Source organism: Mytilus galloprovincialis, chromosome 4, assembly GCF_965363235.1.
Source record: "Mytilus galloprovincialis chromosome 4, xbMytGall1.hap1.1, whole genome shotgun sequence".
NCBI lineage: Eukaryota > Metazoa > Mollusca > Bivalvia > Mytilida > Mytilidae > Mytilus > Mytilus galloprovincialis.
This window is the reverse complement of record NC_134841.1, coordinates 54449518-54470698: the sequence shown is the minus strand read 5'-3', so window position 1 is coordinate 54470698 and position 21181 is coordinate 54449518. Positions and strand designations below refer to the sequence as shown.

Here is a 21181-nt window from a genome sequence, read left to right as displayed (position 1 = left end):
TGCTACAATTATCTCTATCTATAATGAACTTGGCCCAGTAATTACAGTGGAAAATATATTCTAAAAATTTACAAAAATTTATGAAAATTGTTAAAAAATGACTATAAAGGGCAATAACTCCTTAAGGGGTAAACTGACAATTTTGGTCATGTGACTTATTTGTAGATCTTACTTTGCTGAACATTATTGCTGTTTACAGTTTATCTCTATCTATTATAATATTCAAGATAATAACCAAAAACTGCAAAATTTCCTTAAAATTACTAATTCTGGGGCAGCAACCCAACAACAGGTTGTCTGTTTTGTCTGAAAATTTCAGGGCAGATAGATCTTGACCTGAGAAACAATTTATCCCCTGTCAGATTTGCTCTAAATGCTTTGGTTTCAGAGATATAAGCCAAAATCTACATTTCACCCCTATGTACTATTTTTAGCCATGGTGGCCATCTTGGTTGGTTGGCAGGGTCACGCCACACATTTTTAAAACTAGATACCCAAATAATGATTGTGGCCAAGTTTGGTTAAATTTGGCCGAGTAGTTTCAGAGGAGAAGATTTTTTAAAAGATTACTAAAATTTTAGAAAAATGGTTAAAAATTGACTATAAAGGGCAATATTTCCTTAATGGGTTAACTGACAATTTTGGTCATGTTGACTTATTTGTAGATCTTACTTTGCTGAACATTATTGCTGTTACAGTTTATCTCTATCTATAATAATAATTAAGATAATAAGCAAAAACTGCAAAATTTCCTTAAAATCACTAATTCAGGGGCAGCAACCCAACAACAGGTTGTCCGACTTGTCTGAAAATTTCAGGGCAGATAGATCTTGACCTAATAGATTATTTTACCTATGTCAGATTTGCTCTAAATGCTTTGGTTTTAGAGTTATAAGCCAAAATCTACATTTTACCCCTATGTTATATTTTTAGCCATGGAGGCCATCTTGGTTGGTTGGCAGGGTCACGCCACATATTCTTTAAACTAGATACCCAAATGATGATTATGGCCAAGTTAGAATTAATTTGGCCCAGTAGTGACAGAGGAGAAAATTTTTGTAAAAGATTATTAAGATTTACGAAAAATGGTTAAAAATTGACTATAAAGGGCAATAACTCCTAAAGGGGTCAACTGACTATTTCGGTCATCTTGACTTATTTGTAAATCTTACTCTGCTGAACAATATTGCTGTTACAGTTTATCTCTATCTATAATAATATTCAAGATAATAACCAAAAACAGTAAAATTTCCTTAAAATTACCAATTTAGGGGCAGCAACCTAACAATGGGTTGTCAGATTCATCTGAAAATTTCAGGGCAGATAGATCTTGACCTGATAAACAATTTTACCCTTTGTCAGATTTGCTCTAAATGCTTTGGTTTTTGAGTTATAAGCCCTATGTTCTATTTTTAGCCATGGCAGCCATCTTGGTTGGTTGGCCGGGTCACCGGACACATTTTTAAAACTAGATACCCCAATGATGATTGTGGCCAAGTTTGGTAAAATTTGGCCCAGTAGTTTCAGAGGAGAAGATTTTTGTAAAAGTTAACGACGACGACGGATGACGGACGACGCCGGACGCCGGACGCAAATTGATGGGAAAAGCTCACTTGGCCCTTCCGGCCAGGTCAGCTAAAAAGGAGATACAGTTCATTTTAATGGCATATAGTATATTCAATTGAAACATCTTACATTGTCTAACTGCTAATAGAAATTGTTTATATATCATAAAACCTATATTAGATACTTTTAGTTCATACCTAAAAACTTTCAAACTACACAATAGTTTATAAAAAGTTTTAACTGGCCTTAACGAAGTATACAATGTTAAAAAATTAGAAACACTCCTTATTATTCATTTTCTAACTATTCCACTCCATCAAACCATTCATTTATAGATCTGATTTTTCGCATAAACTTTAACAACATTTCTGCATTACTCCTCCAAAAATATTACAACATGTTTAAAATAATGTATGTATATATATATATATATATATACAACTTATATACAACTCGTCTAAACATCAACCCAATAATGTTAGATCTGTAAATTTGCTTTCGCAATTTTTTTTTTCTTCCCTCACCGGGATTCGAACCCATGCTACTGAGATATTGTGACACCAAATCGCCTGCACTGTGGCTGAGTGTTACCTTTCCACGTCAGTTTTAATCTAGCGTCGTACTATAGTACATGATATATAACATGTATAAGGCATGGAGATGTTATTTATACAGATCAGCTAAATTATCTATAGGAAAGGATCCTACAAATTAATGTAAGATACAGTCACAGAAAATAATTATATTTATAAGTACGTCTGAGCCAGTGACAACTCTATAACAGATTGATCCATCGGATATATTAAAACAATATTAAATAATCAGAACACTCTCATTCATCAAGGGACATAATTAAAACTAAAGGCTCTCAAGAGCCTGTATCTCTCACCTAACTCTACTTGGGTTTTTGAAATCATATTAACAAAGATAAAATTTGGCTACAAAGTAACAACACTTGGCCAGCACCTCCTAATGAAAGGAACATTCATTCTATGTTTGGTTTCATTCAATTTAATGGTTCTCTAGAAGAAGACTTTAGTATGCATTTCCTGTAGGGTCCTATGTTAAACCAAGTCCCCCCGCTGGCGGCCATCTTAGATGATGGATCGGCTACAAAGTAACAACACTTGGCCAGCACCTCCTAATGAAAGGAACATTCATTCTATGTTTGGTTTCATTCAATTTAATGGTTCTCTAGAAGAAGACTTTAGTATGCATTTCCTGTAGGGTCCTATGTTAAACCAAGTCCCCCCGCTGGCGGCCATCTTAGATGATGGATCGGCTACAAAGTAACAACACTAGGTCAGCACCTCATAAGGAGCATTCATGCTATGTTTGGTTTCATTCCATTCATTGGTTCCCTTATAAAAAATCATTTGTATGCATTTCCCATAGGGTCCTCTGTTAAACTAAGTCCCCCCACTGGCGGCCATCTTGGATGTTTGATCGGCTACAAAGTAACATCACTTGGTCAGCACCTCATAAGGAACATTCATGCTATGTTTGGTTTCGTTCCATTCAGTGGTTCTCTAAAAGAAGTCATTTGTATGCATTTCCCCTATGTTAAACTAAGTCCCGTGCTGGCGGCCGTCTTGGATGATGGACCAGGTGAGCCAAAAATTATCTGTAATTAATAAACATTTTCAAACTTTATTACTTTTTGATTTAATATATATGAAAATGAAATTAAAGTTTAAAAATTATCAAGTTTCAGCTTTATTGGCTAATATAACTCATATATTAAAAAAAAAAATGGATTAGATGGACTGAAGTCACGTTTCGTCACCCACAGTATCCCCAGCCCTGTAGCCTGCACTTCGATGTTGACATGAATATCAATTATATGGTCATGTTTTGTTTTGAATTTACTGTTTGAAAAAGTAAAAAATTATTCTAAATACTAAGGATTTTCTTATCCCAGGCAAAGATTTCCTTAGTTGTATTTGGCACAACTTTTAAAAAAAAATTCAATTCTCATATTCTTCAACTTTGTGATTGTTTCGCTTTCTAATTTTCTTTATCTGAGCGTCACTGATGTGTCTTATGTAGACGAAACGTGCATCTGACATAACAATTCAATTATAAGCCTATAGTTACTTTTAATTAACTGTTATCAGAACAAACTTAATCATGGAATTGTGATTTAACTTGATTTTTTTAACTTCTTTTGTCAAATCTTGAATACAATGTATGTTAGAAATTCAGCCATGATAGCATTTTTTTTAGGAATTATGCCCATGTTATCTTGAATATTAGAACAGTGTTTAATTTTGAAATTTAACTTTCACGGGTAAGAAAGTCAAAGATCTTTATAATAGCTTTCTTGTTAGTAGTGACTCTCACAATTCCTTCATAAGTTAGTTTTGATAGAACTGACTTCAGTCCATCTAATCCATTAACAGCAATATTAAAATGTTCTAATCTTAAATTTGATCTTGCAGCCTTCAATGCAAGGGTTCTAGAAATAGCTTTAGAAAAAGTGGCATCGGTGAAAGATTGGAGGTTGTCTTGCTGATGACTGAATTCTTTGGGATAATTTGCTGAAAAAACTAAAGCCTGAATGTTGCCTTTGATATCTCCCTTAGATTGAACCAGTCAGTACAGAACTTCTGTATCATCTACTGCATTGTGAGCAGAATAGGTTTCACCTAACAGTTCATGCACCAAAGCTGTTTGACTATAAGATGGTCTTTTTGGATATAACAGTTTAAAGAGTTCCAAAGTGTCCAAAAAGCCACTTATGTTAGATGCAAAATCATTCCACATATTATGAAATCTAAGGGAATTGTACAGCACATGGTAATCATAACATTTGATGTTGTGGCCAACAAGAAGTGGTTTGACCAGAAAACTCTTAACAAAATCATTAAAATCAGTGAATGCCTCGTTTTGTAGTTTTGATGGTACAGCTTGTAAATTATAATACATTTGACTGCCAATAACTGATATCTTCGTTACCTCTGATGCCCCATTTGATATAGCTCTATTTGGCATTATATAGCTGGAGAATTTGTTATTTTGGGAAAAGGCTGCTATCTGTATAATATCAGAGGTTCTCTCTGGAAAAAAAAATAATGATATTACTGCATTAAAATTTGTGATAAAAGAAGCCAATTAGATCTTTGCTAGAAAAAGGTACATCTTTAAAACTTAATGCTGAAATTTTGATTTGTACAAAACTGTCACAGGTTAGAGGGATGGTTGGGATCCTGCTTACATGTTCAACCCTGCAACATCTGTATGTATGTGCCTGTCCCAAGTCAGGAGCCTGTAATTCAGTAGTCGTCATATGTTGCTGTGTTACATATTTGTATTTCAATCATATTTTTTTGGTACATAAATTATGCAGTTTGTATTATTTTTTTAATTGTTCTACATTTATCATTTCTGGGCCTTTTATATAGCTGACTATGCGGTGTTGGCATTGCTCATTGGTGAAGGCAGTACGGTGACCTAAAGGTTTTAATTTCTGTGTCATTTGGTCTCTGATGAAAAGTTGTTTCATTGGCAATCATACCACATCTTCTTTTTTATATGTGATTAGTTTTTTTATTCATTTTTAACCCAAAAGCTTCAATTTGATTACATCACTATCTGCATCATATAATAAGCAAATATATTGTCAGCATATATATATATAGAGAGAGAATTTAATTAGGGTCCCGCCAAAGGCGGTCCCCTATAGTGATCAGTCTGTCCGTCCGTCCGTAACACTTTGTGTCCGCTCCATATCTAGAGAACCATTATGATTTCATACTTTATACTTTACATGTTTATTAACCACCACCAGAGGGCGTGTCATGATGTATGTACAACTTCCTAGGTCAAAGGTCAAGGTAAAAAAACTTTGGTTTCAGTTGACAACCCTGTGTCCTGTGGTGAAGATCGTGTCTACTCTATATCTTGAGAACCGTTATGATTTCAAAGTTTATACTTGACATGTATATGAACCAACACCAGAGGGTGTGTCATAATTTATGAACGACTGCCTAGGGCATAGTTCAAGGTCAAAAACTTTGGTTTCAGTTGACAACCCCATGTCCTATGGTAAAGATTGTGTCCGCTCTATATCTTGAGAGCCGTTATCATTTCAAAGTTTATACTTGACATGTATATAAACCAACACCAAAGGGTGTGTCATAATTTATGTGCAACTTCCTAGGTCAAAGGTCAAGGTCAAAAACTTTGGTTTCAGTTGACAACCGCATGTCCTATGGTAAAGATCGTGTCCGCTCTATATCTTGAGAACCTTTATCATTTCAAAGTTTATACTTGACATGTTTATAAACCAACACCAAAGGGTGTGTCATAATTTATTTACAACTTCATAGGTCAAAGGTCAAGGTCAAAAACTTTGATTTCAGTTGACAAACCCATGTCCTATGGTAAAGATACAATTTTTTAATGCACATTATTCACAGCGGGGCCCACAGAGATGGCTCCCATCTCTTTGATATCTAGTATACTTTAAACTTGAACCAAATTGACATCTAAAAGCAGCATTATTTGATGCTTGGGAGCTACAAAAACTTTGTTTTAAAAAAATACACTCACGAAGGCCAGTAGTTTCTAAATCAAATATCAAAATGGGTGCTGTAAGAATGTTGTCAGTGAATTCTTTAATCTCAGGTGGACCAGGTGTTTCGATCTCATCAACATTTTGTTCATTCATTCCTGTCAAAATAAAAAAAGGTTCCACATTATATTCATGTTTATTATAATGTGTGAAATGATATGACTCTTGGCAGTCTTCAGAGGTCATCTCCATGATTAATTAGATGACGTATGTAAAAAAATACACATAAAATGTTAGTACATATTATCGAGACCATAAATTGATAATTGGTTTTATCCTTAATTGGGTGTTCTATACAGATACAGCCCTACAGATATTGCTATGCTGTATCTGTATACTATACAGAAATCGCTTTAAAGCTCCACCCACTACCGGACTGAGTATTGTATGAACCTGTGTGACCTCAGAATGTGTATTGCAGTTGCATTCCAATGACGTATTAATTGCAATTTACGATTTCTTTTATACGTTCTGTTTGTTTTCAAACATTTCTTTAGAGCTTAAACATATGCAGCTGGAATATATAATAATATAATAATAATAAATTCTTTATTTAAAGAGGGTAAACTCAGTTAGTTACAATAAACTAATCTTCCCTGAGGCCCTCACATACAAATTACAATACAATCAAAACAGATATTTACACATAGTTATTTGGTGTCATCCTGGTTTGCCCACTTTTAATTACATGTATATGCAAACATAGAGGGAATTGTTGTTTTAACAATTATAGTTTATTTCTGAATTATAGTCATATCTTTTACCTTTTATTTTACCTGTAAAATTAAAAAAGAATATTATATTCTGCTATGAAATCAAGGAAAATGTGCAAAAATTTTCTATATTTTATATATATTTGGCAGAATAATGTGTTTTATTTTATAAAAATAAAAATAGGAAAAAATGTGTACTAAAATGAATAAATATTTCAATTTATCAACAAATATTTTTATTGGTACATTCTGAAAAAAAGATGAAAAGTGAAATAAAGAAACTAAAGATTAAAAATTTAATAGAATAAATCTCATTTGAATATCTTTTAATTTATTCAACTTAATTTTTTTTTATGTTCAATACAATAAACTGTTTCAAAATTTAGTAAAATATTAAATTATCCAATTAAATTTAACAACTAGAATATGCAACTGTTCAGTAGACATTATCAACAATACCAGTTACAACTTCAACCAGAAACACAATCTATTGACTACGAGACAGCAACCAACAACGCAACACAGACAGTATGTCCAGGGGTATCCGTGAAAGGCTGCTTCTTCCACTTCACCCAGTGTATATGGCGAACGGCACAGAAATATGGACTACAGTCCTATTATAAAGAAAATGAAGACATTACTTAACTCATACGACGAGCCGCAGTACTACTGGTGCCTCTTGTTCCACCCACCTTGTTGACGATGTTTGGCTAAACACTTTAGAAGACATTGGAGAAACTGAAAACATACCCGCTACAACTTCATTTACAGATTACGTGACAGGGTTTTGGGTTGAAAACTACCGCTTTCTATGGAACCACTATTACACAGAAGGACCCTGCACCATGTACAAATCACCTGGAAGGATGGCACAACAAACATAAGAAGCTACTCAAACACGCTCACCCAAACATCTACGAGATCATTGAGCTACTGAAGAAGACAAAGGCACTAACATAAAGCAACATATTACAATGGTAGTCCATTCCATAATACTGATCCAGAATAAGCAAAGGATTTCTTAAATAGTTCAGCTTTTGGCTTAGGAACTATCAGATTACCTTGAGTGACGCCTCTTAAGGAGTAAGGATTATTATCTGATTTCAGTTTAAATTTTTGAATTAGGTACATTGGTGCTTCCATATGCATATATTTATATAGAAGTAAATATTTGTGGTATTTTATTCTATTGTCAACTGTCATCCATCCAAGTTTTTTAAATAAGGGGGCTGAGGGGGATAAAGGATCTGCATCTAGAATTAATCTTGCTGCCCTTTTTTGGAGTTTTAAAATTCTTGTTATCCCTTCATTTTTACATTCACCCCAAATAATACAGCAGTAGTCAATTAAGGGAAGAATATACCCATTGTAATATGTTTTCCTTGCATTTATATCTAAAAATTTCTTTATTTTAGAAAGAAGGTATATTCTGGATGATATATTAGCACAAACTTGGTCAATTTGATTTTTCCAGTTAAGTGTGTTGTCATTAATTTTAACACCTAATAATTTTTCACATGAAGAATTTTGTAGTACTTTTGAATTTATTATCAAGTTTGGTTGACAGGTCTGAATTGATAGTTTCTGTTTTGTTCCAGTAACCAAACATTTTGTTTTATTTGCATTAATGAACATGTTGTTCATTTTACACCACTCTTCAACCCTGTATAAATCTTCTTGAACATCATCATGTATGTTTTCTATATGTTTTTCCCAGATTTATGAAGAGTGGTGTCATCAGCATATAGGTCTGTTTCACAATTTTCAATGCATAAGGGAAGGTCATTTATAAATAATACAAACAATAGGGGAACAAGTATAGAACCTTGGGGGACACCAAATTTTACATGTTGTTGTTCAGAATAAACATTACAAATGTTTACCTGCTGTTTTCTGTTATTGAGGAATGACTTGAAAAAACTAACAGAAGCCTCACTAAATCCATAAATTTTAAGCTTTAAACAAAGAATATCATGATCTACCAAATCAAAAGCTTTTTTAAAATCTAATAAAATTGCTAGATTTAAATTACCATCATTCATTTCTTGCAACCATTTGTTAATGATATTGATAAGTGCAGTTTGACAAGAATGTTACGGCCTGAAACCAGATTGTGTAGGGTGCAAAAGTTTAAGTTTTGATAAATATTTGTACATTTTATTAGAAACATGTTTTTCTATTAATTTTGATAAAGTTGGAAGAACAGATATAGGTCTGTAATTTGTTGCTAGAAGCTTGTCACCATCCTTGAAAACTGGTGTTACCTTAGCATTCTTCAGTAATGAAGGATATATACCAGTATCTATCATTCTGTTAAATATATATGAGAGGTGATGCAATAAAAGGGGCACTTAATCTTAGGATTTTTGGTCCAATATTATCCATACCAGATGCTTTATTTATATCAAGTTTTGCTTATTCATTAAATAGCTCATTCATGTTCACTGGTGGTATAGAAAAATTTTCATGTTTATGTAATTTATTTTTAACAAATTTACTTAGATTACTAAAATCTGCTTTGTTAACAGGTGTATAATTTCCTTGTTCTCTTAGTTTTTCAGCACAGGAAGTGAAAAAGTTATTAAAAGTATCAGCTATACATTTTTTACTTTTAGTTGTATTGTTATCTTCTGTGGCTAACTCAAATGGTGTATTTTTAACTTTTGGGTTCAGACTGTGAAGACATTTCCATAAGGTTTTAGGGTCATTGGAGTCTTTTACCATATTTTCATAATAATTCTTTTTTGAGTTATCTACAATTTGTTTAGTTTTAACCAAGTGCATTATATTTATCTCTCATATTCCTAGCATAAATGATTTCACTGTTATACCATTCAGGCTGCCTGTCCCTTTTAACTCTCTTTTTAACAACAGGAGCATGTTTATCTAAAGCCTTGTTCAACATATCATAAAACAATTGTAGACAGTCAGAGGGGTTTTCTTCAAATTCAATTTCATGAAAAGGTGTAGATTGCAGATCTAATAAAAAATTGTTTTGGTTGAAATTTTTAAAATTTCTATATGTAATTGTACTGTGTGTATTCTTTTTGCCTATGTTGACTTCTTTCCTTGTTAAACAGATAGGATAATGGTCACTTATTGCATATCTACACACATGTGATTCCTCTACCATATTTGGATTATTGACATAAATATGATCAATCAGTGTACTAGTATCTTTTGTTACCCTTGTGGCTTTTTCAATCAGTTGTTGAAAATTATATGAATCTAAAACATTTAGCCATTTTTGAGGAGGTTTGTTTGGTGCTTTAAAATTAAAATTAAAATCACCCATAATTGTTATATCTGAATTCATGGTCATTGCCATTCTTATTTCTTTTTCAAAATCATCAACCCAATCTATCAGTGATTTTGGTGGCCTATAAGCAAAACATAATAAAAAAGATTTTTTGTAATCTGGTTTAATTTCAAACCACATTGTTTCCGTACCCCCTATTTCTATGTTGTTTTTTCTTAAAAATTTAATAGTTTCAGAAAAGTAAACAATCAGACCACCCCCACCTTAAGATGTTCTGTCCTTTCTTTCAAATACATAACCAGGTACTTGTAATTCATTATCAGTTGTGTGTTTTGTTAAAAATGTTTCACACAATCCTAATACATCAGGTTGGTTATCAGAAAACATAAGGTTATGTTTAATTTCTTCATATTTACTTTCAATCCTATTAACATTATGAGAACGAATCCTGATACCTTTTGATTTACTAAAACCATAAGAATTAAAAATCTTATCATTAGCTGTCAGTGCATGGTTTTCTAAATTGATTATATAATATATACAAACACTTATTGCTAAAATAAACACAGAGACATAGGATAATTTCACATCAATTATTAAACTGACCTGAGGGAGAGGTAATAATAAATTATCTACATTTAATAGACTCATTATCAAACATTACACAGTTTGTATCATGCTGTTTAATACCAAGTAATATATCCTGTCCAGATGTCTGAGATTCAGTGTTAAAATTATCAGAATGTTGGGGGGTTGTTGTCAGAACATCATGATAAGTCAAATGATAAGTATTTTTTATCAGAATTAGCAGAAAATGATTTAGTATTATGAACGGAGACCCATGTTGGCTATGAACATCATTTGAAATTTGAAAACTTTTTGTACTACCCATTCTGCAGGCCAAAATCTAAAAATAACAGATATTTTGGTGGTCTAGGGATTCTCATACGCAAAGAAATTCGTAAAGTTGTAAATTTTTTAAATAACGGGACCTCAGAATACCAATGGCTAAAATTGAAGAAAGATTTTTTCAATTTAAACAAAGATATATATCTGTGCTTGATATACTATGCTCCCAAAAGCCAAACAGACCTATTGGAGATAATAGAAAAGGATATAACTGATAGTTATGGGTCTATAGGGGACATCCTGTTAGTAGGGGATCTTAATGCCAGAACTGGGTCAGAAAAAGACTATATTGATGGTGACAGCACCTCCCATGTTCCTTTATTTGATGAAAGTTATGATGTAGACTGTTTTACAGAGGAAAGGTTCAGTAAAGATTTAATTACTGATTCCAGAGGGAAAAACTTGCTAGAATTTTGTATAGGTAATCAGTTACGTATCTTGAATAGGCATATGTGTGGTGATAGCACTGGTAAATTTACATGTTTCAAACCTAACGGATGCAGTGTAGTTGATTATGCTTTAGGTTCTCAAAGCCTTCTTCAGCAGATTTTATATTTTAATGTATCTGATTTTAAGGCAAATTTTTCAGATTGCCATTGCAAAATCACTTTTAAGATTTTAGCATCTTTCCAATTGGAAAAAAATAAAAGTCATATGAAAGACTTTCCTTTGAGGTATAAATGGGACACAGAAAGTATCCAAAATTTCCAGAAATCATTTACACATCCTGTCATTCAAAATGAGCTGAAATATTTTTTGAATAACGAAATTATCTTGGACAAAAAGAATGTGAATGATGCCACATATAGTATTCATTCAATATATGAAAAAGTATGCAAGGTATCACTAAAAAAGAAGAAGAAAAGGGTAAAAACATGTAATCATAAACTAGAGGCTCTAAAGAGCCTGTGTCGCTCACCTTGGTCTATGTGCATATTAAACAAAGGACACAAATGGATTCATGACAAAATTGTATTTTGGTGATGGTGATGTGTTTGAAGTTCTTACTTTACTGAACGTTCTTGCTTCTTACAATTATATCTATAATGAACTTTGCCCATTAGTAACAGAGAAAAATATTTGGTAAAAATTTACATAAATTTACCAAATTAATGAAAATTGTTAAAAATTGACTATAAAGGGCAATAACTCCTTAAGCGGTAAATTGACCATTTAGGTCATGTTGACTTATTTGTAGATCTTACTTTGATGAACATTATCGCTGTTTACAGTTTATCGCTATCTATAATAGTATTCAAGATAATAACCAAAAACAGCAAAATTTCTTTAAAAATTACCAATTTGAGGACAGCAACCCAACAATTGTCCAATTCATTTGAATATTTCAGGGCAGATATATATTGACTTAATTAACAATTTAACTCCTTGTCAGATTTCCTCTAAATGATTTGGTTTCACAGTTATAAGCAAAAAACTACATTTTACCCCTGTTCTATTTTTAGCCGTGGTGGCCATCTTGGTTGGATGGCCAGGTCATCGGACACATTTTTCAAACAAGGTACCTCAAAGATGATCGTGGCCAAGTTTTAATTAATTTGGCCCAGTAGTTTCAGAGGAGAAGATTTTTGTAAAAGATAACCAAGATTTATGAAAAATGGTTAAAAATTGACTATAAAGGGCAATAACTCCTAAAAGGGTCAACTGACCATTTCAGTCATGTTGACTTATTTGTAAATCTAACTTTGCCAAACATTATTGCTGTTTACAGTTTATCTCTATCTATAATAATATTCAAGATAATAACCAAAAACAGCAAAATTTCCTCAAAATTACCAATTCAGGGGCAGCAACCCAACAACGGGTTGACCGATTCATCTGAAAATTTCAGGGCAGATAGATCTTGACCTGATAAACATTTTTACCCACGTCAGATTTCCTCTAAGGGCTTTGGTTTTTGAGTTATAAGCCAACAACTGCATTTTACCCCTATGTTCTATTTTTAGCCGTGGCGGCCATCTTGGTTGGTTGACTGGGTCACGCCACACATTTTTTAAACTAGATACCCCAAAGATGATTGTGGCCAAGTTTGGATTAATTTGGCCCAGTAGTTTCAGAGGAGAAGATTTTTGTAAAAGATTACTTAGATTTATGAAAAATGGTTAAAAATTTACTATAAAGGGCAATAACTCCTAAAGGGGTCAACTGACCATTTCGGTCATCTTGACTTATTTGTAAATCTAACTTTGCCGAACATTATTGCTGTTTACAGTTTATCTCTATCTATAATAATATTCAAGATAATAACCAAAAACAGCAAAATTTCCTCAAAATTACCAATTCAGGGGCAGCAACCCAACAACGGGTTGACCGATTCATCTGAAAAATTCAGGGCAGATAGATCATGACCTGATAAATATTTTTACCCCATGTCAGATTTCCTCTAAGTGCTTTGGTTTTTGAGTTATAAGCCAAAAACTGCATTTTACCCGTATGTTCTATTTTTAGCCGTGGCTGCCATCTTGGTTGGTTGACCGGGTCACGCCACACATTTTTTAAACTAGATACCCCAATGATGATTGTGGCCAAGTTTGGTTAAATTTGGCCCAGTGGTTTCAGAGGAGAAGATTTTTGTAAAAGTTAAAGACGACGGACGACGACGCCGGACGCAAAGTGATGGGAATAGCTCACTTGGCCCTTCGGGCCAGGTGAGCTAAAAATGGTCTGACCAAGATTTAAAAAGTTTGAAAAAACATGTTAATGATAAAGCTGTATTAATGTCAAAATTTCCGAAAGATCCGATATTGCGTGGCTCTTTTTTTAAACTTAATAAACAATTTGCCAAACTAAGGAGGAAAAAGAAAAGAGAATTTAGAGAAAATATTTTGGACCGTTTAAGCAATCTAGAATCAGAAAATCCAAAAGATTATTGGAACCTTGTCAATGAACTCCGTCATGAAAATAATTCAGAAACTAAAAACAACATAGATGGTGACATTTGGTACAAATATTTCTCTTGACTTATCATCAATTCCTGAAAATGAACATATAAAGTCTAAGATAAAAGAGATAAAGAGTAAACTTGAACTATTAGAAAATAAAAACTTTGGTTTCAGTGAGATTGACTTTAAAATTACCACTGGTGAACTCCAAAAAGCCCTTAGGCATTTAAAATCTGGGAAAAGTCCAGGTCTAGACACTATTACTAATGAAATGTTAAAAGTTTCACAGAGTTATATGCAAGATTGTTTACTAAAACTTTTTAATGCCATTCTTCTATCTGGCATTTATCCCAGTAAATGGTCTGAGAGCTACATTACTCCTATATTCAAATCTGATAACCCACAGGTATTGCCATCAATAATAGTCTTGGCAAACTTTTCAATACTATTCTGTATAACAGACTTGATAAATTTTTATCTGATAATAATATCATAAATAAAACTCAAATTGGTTTTTCTAAGAAAGCTTGCACTTCGGATCACATTTTTGTACTAAAATGTCTCATAGAAAAATATGTTAAAAGAGGCAAAGGTAAATTATATATATGTTTTGTAGATTTTCGCAAGGCCTTTGACAAGGTTATTCATATTGGTATATTATACAAATTATTACAACATACAAATAATGGTATTTTTTATAACATACTGAAATCTATGTATAGTAATGACAAAGTGTGTATTAAAATTGAAGACAAAATAACTGATTTTTTTAGATATAATGTTGGTGTACGACAAGGTGACGTTTTGAGTCCCAATTGTTTAAACTATTTTTTAATGATTTGCCAGATATATTATCAAAAAGTTATGATGATGTCAATTTAAATAATGAAAAGATACCATGTCTACTTTATGCTGATGATCTTGTATTAATATCTTACTCAAAAGAAGGGCTTCAGAAGAGACTTGATACTTTGTGCACATTCTGCAAAGATTGGTGTATGGAAATAAATGTGAAGAAAACCAAGATTATTATATTCAATAGGAGTGGTAGACTTCTTAATGAAGATTTTAATGTAGGAAATAATTCTATTTAATGTGTTAAACAATACAAATATCTTGGCATAGTCATCCAAAATACTGGAAACTTTAATGAAGCCAGAAAACAGTTATTCCAAAAAGGTCAAAAGGCCAGTTTTAAACTTTATAAAGATTTGAAATCATCAAATCCTCCTATTAAAACTCTTTTGCATTTATTTGATCACTGTATACAGCCAATTGTAACTTATGGTTGTGAAAATTGGGGTGTTATTAACATTACTCCTAAAAGGAAAAATTTATCCCTTTATGACATATTTAAAGATTGGGAGTTTGAGAAGCTAAATTTAAAATTTTGTAAGTATATTATTGGTGTTACAAAGATGTGCACAAATGTAGCAGTCCTGTCTGAATTGGGTAGATATCCTCTTTATATAAATTTGCTAACACATATGTTTATGTATTGGCATAGACTAGAGAATTCTCCATCTGATTTATTGAAAAGTGCTAATGCTGAGTTAAAAATGATTGAGAGTAAAGCTCAAACTAGCTCTAATAATTCTTGGCTCTGTAATATCATTTTCTACAGTAAAAAATTGGGTATTGACCTAAATATATGTAAAAATTTAGGCAAAAATAAATTAAAAAGTTTACTGAAAAAACAGCTCAAATTAAATTTTCAAAATGATTCGGAGAAAATGCGAGATTTTTATTTACAGAATCAAGGCAAATTGGACACTTATTTTTCATTCAAAAGGTCATTTGACTATGAAAATTATTTAGATTTTAAAACACCCACAAAAACATTTGTTAACAAAATACAGACTCAGCAATCACTGTTTAAGAATAGAAACTGGCAGACATGAACAAATTACCAATGTATGTGGTAAATATGAAATATTACCTCGACATGAGAGGATATGTTTATATTGTAATTCAAATTGTATTGAAAATGAAATGCACTTTCTTCTGGAATGCCCTCTTTACAATAACCTCAGAAGAGATGTGACTGATTATATCAAAAAATACCCCAGTTTAGATAATTCAAACAGAAAAGATCTTTTTTCATGGATCATGATTAATGAAGATAGCAGATTTTTATCAATTTTATGTGCATACCTCGATAAAGGCCTGTAACTTAGAAAATCAGAAAATTAGTTAACTTTGATACTCTAAAACATATCAAAATTATCTCCCCTTGACCACTGATTCTTTACTCATGCATTTGAATTATTATTTTATTATTTTATGTTTCTTTAATCACTCTGTAATGTTTATGTCATGTTGTAATTAATGTTATGCTCTTAATGGGCCCTTTAATTTAGAAAATAAAAATATTGTATTGAACTAAAACTCCCAAAATCAATCCCAACCTTCCTTTTGTGGTCATAAACGTTGTGTCAAAAGTTCATAGATTTCTATTTACTTAAACTAAAGTTATAGTGCGAAAACCAAGGAAAAGCTTATTTGGGCCCTTTTTGGCCCATAATTCCTAAAATGTTGGGACCAAAACTCCCAAAATCAATCCCAACCTTCCTTTTGTGGTCAAAAACCTTGTGTTAAAATTTCATAGATTTCTATTCACTTTTACTAAAATTAGAGTGCGAAAACTAAAAGTATTCGGACGACGATGACGACAACGACGACGCAGACGACGACGCCAGCGTGAAACCAATATAAAACCAAAATTTTTTTAAATTTTGCGGTCGTATAAAAACTGCATTTTACCCCATTGTTCTATTTTTAGCAATGGTGGCCATCTTGGTTGGTTGGCCAATCACCGGACACATTTTTTTAAACTAGATACCCCAATGATGATTGTGGCCAAGTTTGGTTTAATTTGGCCCTGTAGTTTCAGAGGAGAAGATTTTTGTAAAAGTTAACAACGACGACGACGGACGACGACGGACGCAAAGTGATGAGAAAATCTCACTTGGCCCGAAGGGCCAGGTGAGTTCAAACTGTGGCAGTTGAATCTAAAACAGGATTTACACCGACAAATATGTGTTAAACTAAAACATGACATTGGGGTTAATAATTATGTGAATTAGCTCAAACCACTATTTCTTCAACAAATCAATTTGGATCCAGTTTATCTGCATTATCTCAAGTGTGACTGAAAAGATACAGTAATACATCAAGTTAAACCTTATTATATCCAACTACATTTTCTATAGTTCTTACCTTATCATTTAGAGCAGAATTTTCTGATTGAAGTTCAGCATTCTTTGTGGCATTAGTTTCTCCATTAATTCTAATTTCTCAGATTCTCTCCTTTGACACCCTTCCATTTCTATGCTTAAATCTATATTGCTAATTTTAAGTTCTGAGACTTTGCATCTTGTGAAGCTATTGTATTTTGTGCTCTGAATAAAAAGAGAAATTTTGTTTAATATCATCTACAAAAGATTTTCTGGTTTCCAAAATAAAGATTATTATTTATTGCCTAAAAAATATTGTCTTGTTTATAAACAAAACCTGGAAAACCTTTAAATTTTCTCAGTATATAAATTTAGTTTTGTGGAAAATTGTATAAATGGCATTGTACCTTAGAGATACCTTTTAAATATTTTTCCTGGTTATTTTTTATGATGTGATAAAAGGTGCAGATCTACATTTAAAATGAGTGCATCAAAAGAAGCACCTGGTAGAAACTTGACTGATCTTTTCCCTACATTTACCCAAAATAACCATATTTTGGTGTCATTTTGGTCTCTTGTGGACAGTTGTCTCATTGGCAATCATACCACATCTTCTTTTTTATATATTATATATACCTTTTGAAATCTGATTGTAATTCATGTGTTTAGTTTTATCTTGAACTGTTTTATTTTCAATTTTCTGTTTCTGTAACATATGTTTATAAATTTATTCAAAGTTTCTTCATCTGTTTTGTGTTCCTCTTTCAAGCCTATATGGTTTTATCTTGGTATGTATGAAGTTCTGAAAGTATCTCACGATGTTTTATTCTTGACTGTTCAAGTTCCTTCATGGCTGTTGTATATGGAAGCAAGTCATTTTGAACCCTGTCATTTCGTACCCGAATCTGCCATTTGTACCCGAATCTGCCATTTTGTACCCAACATTTACCATTTCATACCCACGATAATATCCATTTCGTACCCAATGGGCCAAATGCATCTACCATTTCGTACCTCATGGACTTAATACATGTAAGCTATTTTGTATCATATTTTTGTATAGTTTTTCATGATTTTAATGGGTTTTTTTTATAAAATAAAACATATTAAATAAAATTGTGCATCTAGACGTAACAATTTTATAAAGACCGATGAATAGTTTGATTAAGCAGCATTTGGAAACTTCAATAGTTATAATTACAATTTGTTTGTTTGAAGGATTTGCCCCAACCTTGTTGTTCTTGAAACAATCTTTACTTGTATACTTGTAAGTTTCCTGACGTATAAGTGCCATTGAGGATGAGTTCCAGAGGTCCTCTCTACCAGACAAAGCAGACTAGTAGCGTTTGTTTATTTGATTGTTGGGACAGACGAGACCAACCACTTGTATACAGATAAACAGAATTACCATATAAGCTTACGTTGTCAACACTATCAGAAAAGAGTTCCTATAGTCGAATGTGCTTCCAAGAATGTACAATTGACATGTCTGACTCTAAACAGTTAGTAAACGGACTTAACAGTGACCTATAGACATAGACCGCTAATTGTTCTTGATATTTGAAACTGCATGCATATATACGTTTTTGAGAGAGATTATTTATCTTGTGTCTGACGAAAACTAAATGCCTGCATGGTTATATCTTGCCATACGTTCGTGTTGGTTTGGTGAGTGTTCTCTCAAAATAGTTATTCAAAAATTGTTTTAGTGAGATCTAGATTTACACCAATACGGAATTTCGTCTATATATTTCACAAGTATATACCACGGAGAAGCTCTGAAGGTATTTACTACTTCCATTTTGTTTGGGTGTTAAACATCGATGTTTGAAGCAATATTTAATGAATAAAATGATGATGGTAGAAAGAAATATGAGCGTCATGTGGCAAATATTACATGATCTCAGACCATGAGTTGTCAATCTGGATTCCATACAACCATATTGAGAAGCTAGTAATTTACAGGGTTCTTATGTCGTTTGACTCCGACACACATCTTTTACTAAGATGTATGAAAGGTTCTCTCTCTATATATATATATATGATATGTAACAATAATCAAACAGGTATGAAGATTTTTTTATACAGTTTACACAATCATTAATAAAGAAACACAGCAACAGTACAATATAACAAATGGAAAACTTAATTATTTTTAAGTTATAACCATGCTATGCAGACATCAAGTAAGTGCATGTGAACATCAATTAGGAACACGATGTGTGATTTTGTATAACTAAAAATATCTAAGCGAGCAATAACTTTGTCATGCAAACATTTTTTTCCCAATGTGTCTCTCTTTTTATCTCCACTCCTTTGCAATAACTATTTCCCTTTTTCGTCTATCATTTATAAGAGACCTCTGACGAACAACGGTAAAATTTTAATCAATTTGACGCTAACGGTAACCGAAAATGACTGTGTGTCGCCTGACAGTAAAAGACATTATAACCCTCAATAATGCTACATGTAATGGTTTTGTCTTTCTTTGTACCATGCATGAAAAGGGTTTATTTTCACTTGTTCATAATTTTGTCATTTTTTTTAGCGTCAGCAACCAAATGGTTTAATATATTGGTGGTGCTCTGTACGTTCAAACAAATCTAGATGTCCAGCAACAGTTATCCAGTCTGGTTCAAATTTCAGACCAGGTTCTCATCAACACAACCATGACTCAGCTCCTGGAGCAATTATCAAACTGAAGATAGTTTCCTATTAATTTTACCTATGTAAATATCATTACTGAGAACATAATTTAAAAATATTTGAAAAATATACAAAAAAGGCGATGTGGTATGATTTCAAAGTTGACAACTATCAACCAGAGTTTAACTGACATAGATAGAAAGAAACTATTTCTATAAATTAATATTTGAGCCTGTTGATTTTACTTAATTGATAATGTTTCATATGAAATCAAACTTAACATATTTCTCCATTCACAGTCTAAGCAAGAAGCCGCAACCAAAGTCTTCAAGCCAGCAGCACAGATAGTCAATGAAGCCATGGTTAGTCATTCCGACCATACAGCCCCAGCAGGTAGCAGACCTAATGTACACAACCTTCAGACGTCCACTAATCGTCTACGTGAGAAAAGCAGAACAAAAGATCCAACAGATTTAAACTTTGAGGTATGATTTGAACTAAGTGAATGGTTTCTTCCAGTATTATCAAATTATTTACAATAATTATATGATCTGTAATTTATTATCCGAAAATATAAATAAAATTGATTTAAGATGTGGTATGAGTGCCAATGAGACATAATTAAAGTGTAAAAACACAGCTCAGCAACATGAAGATTAGTGCGTCCTTCAACAATGTGCAATTTATTATCCGAAAATATAATACAAATTGATATAAGAAGATGTGGTATGAGTGCCAATGAGACATAATTGAAGTGTAAAAACACAGCTCAGCAACATGAAGATTAGTGCGTCCTTCAACAATGTGCAATTTATTATCCGAAAATATAATAAAATCGATATAAGAAGATGTGGTATGAGTGCCAATGAGACATAATTGAAGTGTAAAAAAATCAGCTCAGCAACATGAAGATTAGTGTGTCCTTCAACAATGTGCAATTTATTATCCGAAAATATAATAAAATTGATATAAGAAGATGTGGTATGAAAGCCAATGAGACATAATTGAAGTGTAAAAACACAGCTCAGCAACATGAAGATTAGTGCGTCCTTCAACAATGTGCAATTTATTATCCGAAAATATAATAAAATTGATATAAGAAGATGTGGTATCAGTGCCAATGAGACATTATTGAAGAGTAAAAACAACATTGTGCAAAACACAAACGCATAGCAAATATAAAACATTTTATAGCATTATACATTCTACTAATTTGTTTATTACAATAAATAAACATAGTAATATAATAGTGTTTATTCCCTATTTCAGACCAACTATGACTTTCTACCAGAGAACTTTTTCAGGAAAGACGTTGTTGTTGTCAGCAATCGACACCTCATTTTTGCCACTGATAGCCAGTTAGACATTTTATCCTCAACCAAAGTGTGGTACATGGATGCAACTTTCAAGATCATCCGGAAACCATTCTACCAGAT

The 21181-nt window shown here is 32.4% G+C and overlaps 1 protein-coding gene and 1 long non-coding RNA gene across 5 annotated transcripts in view; one reads left to right on the top strand and one right to left on the bottom strand.

The window, feature by feature from the left end:
- Positions 1–17875, bottom strand: part of LOC143072453 (uncharacterized) — a 38324-nt gene extending 20449 nt beyond the window's left edge. For all 4 annotated transcript variants that reach the window (XR_012977188.1, XR_012977189.1, XM_076247376.1 and 1 more), the window contains exons 1-4: positions 17736–17875; positions 17143–17324; positions 6121–6240; positions 4525–4625 (exon numbers count right to left, since the gene is read on the bottom strand). Coding sequence is in view for 2 of the 4 variants with exons in the window: in XM_076247376.1 (XP_076103491.1) it covers positions 4525–4625; positions 6121–6238 (219 nt within the window). In the remaining 2 variants the exon portion in view is untranslated. The remainder of the gene's footprint in view (positions 1–4524; positions 4626–6120; positions 6241–17142; positions 17325–17735) is intronic.
- A 172-nt stretch (positions 17876–18047) lies between these two features.
- LOC143072454 (uncharacterized) lies at positions 18048–21151 on the top strand. The gene is made up of 4 exons (XR_012977190.1): positions 18048–18131; positions 19648–19828; positions 20045–20230; positions 21015–21151. It is a non-coding gene; the product is annotated as an uncharacterized LOC143072454 (long non-coding RNA).
- The last annotated feature ends 30 nt before the right edge of the window (positions 21152–21181 follow it).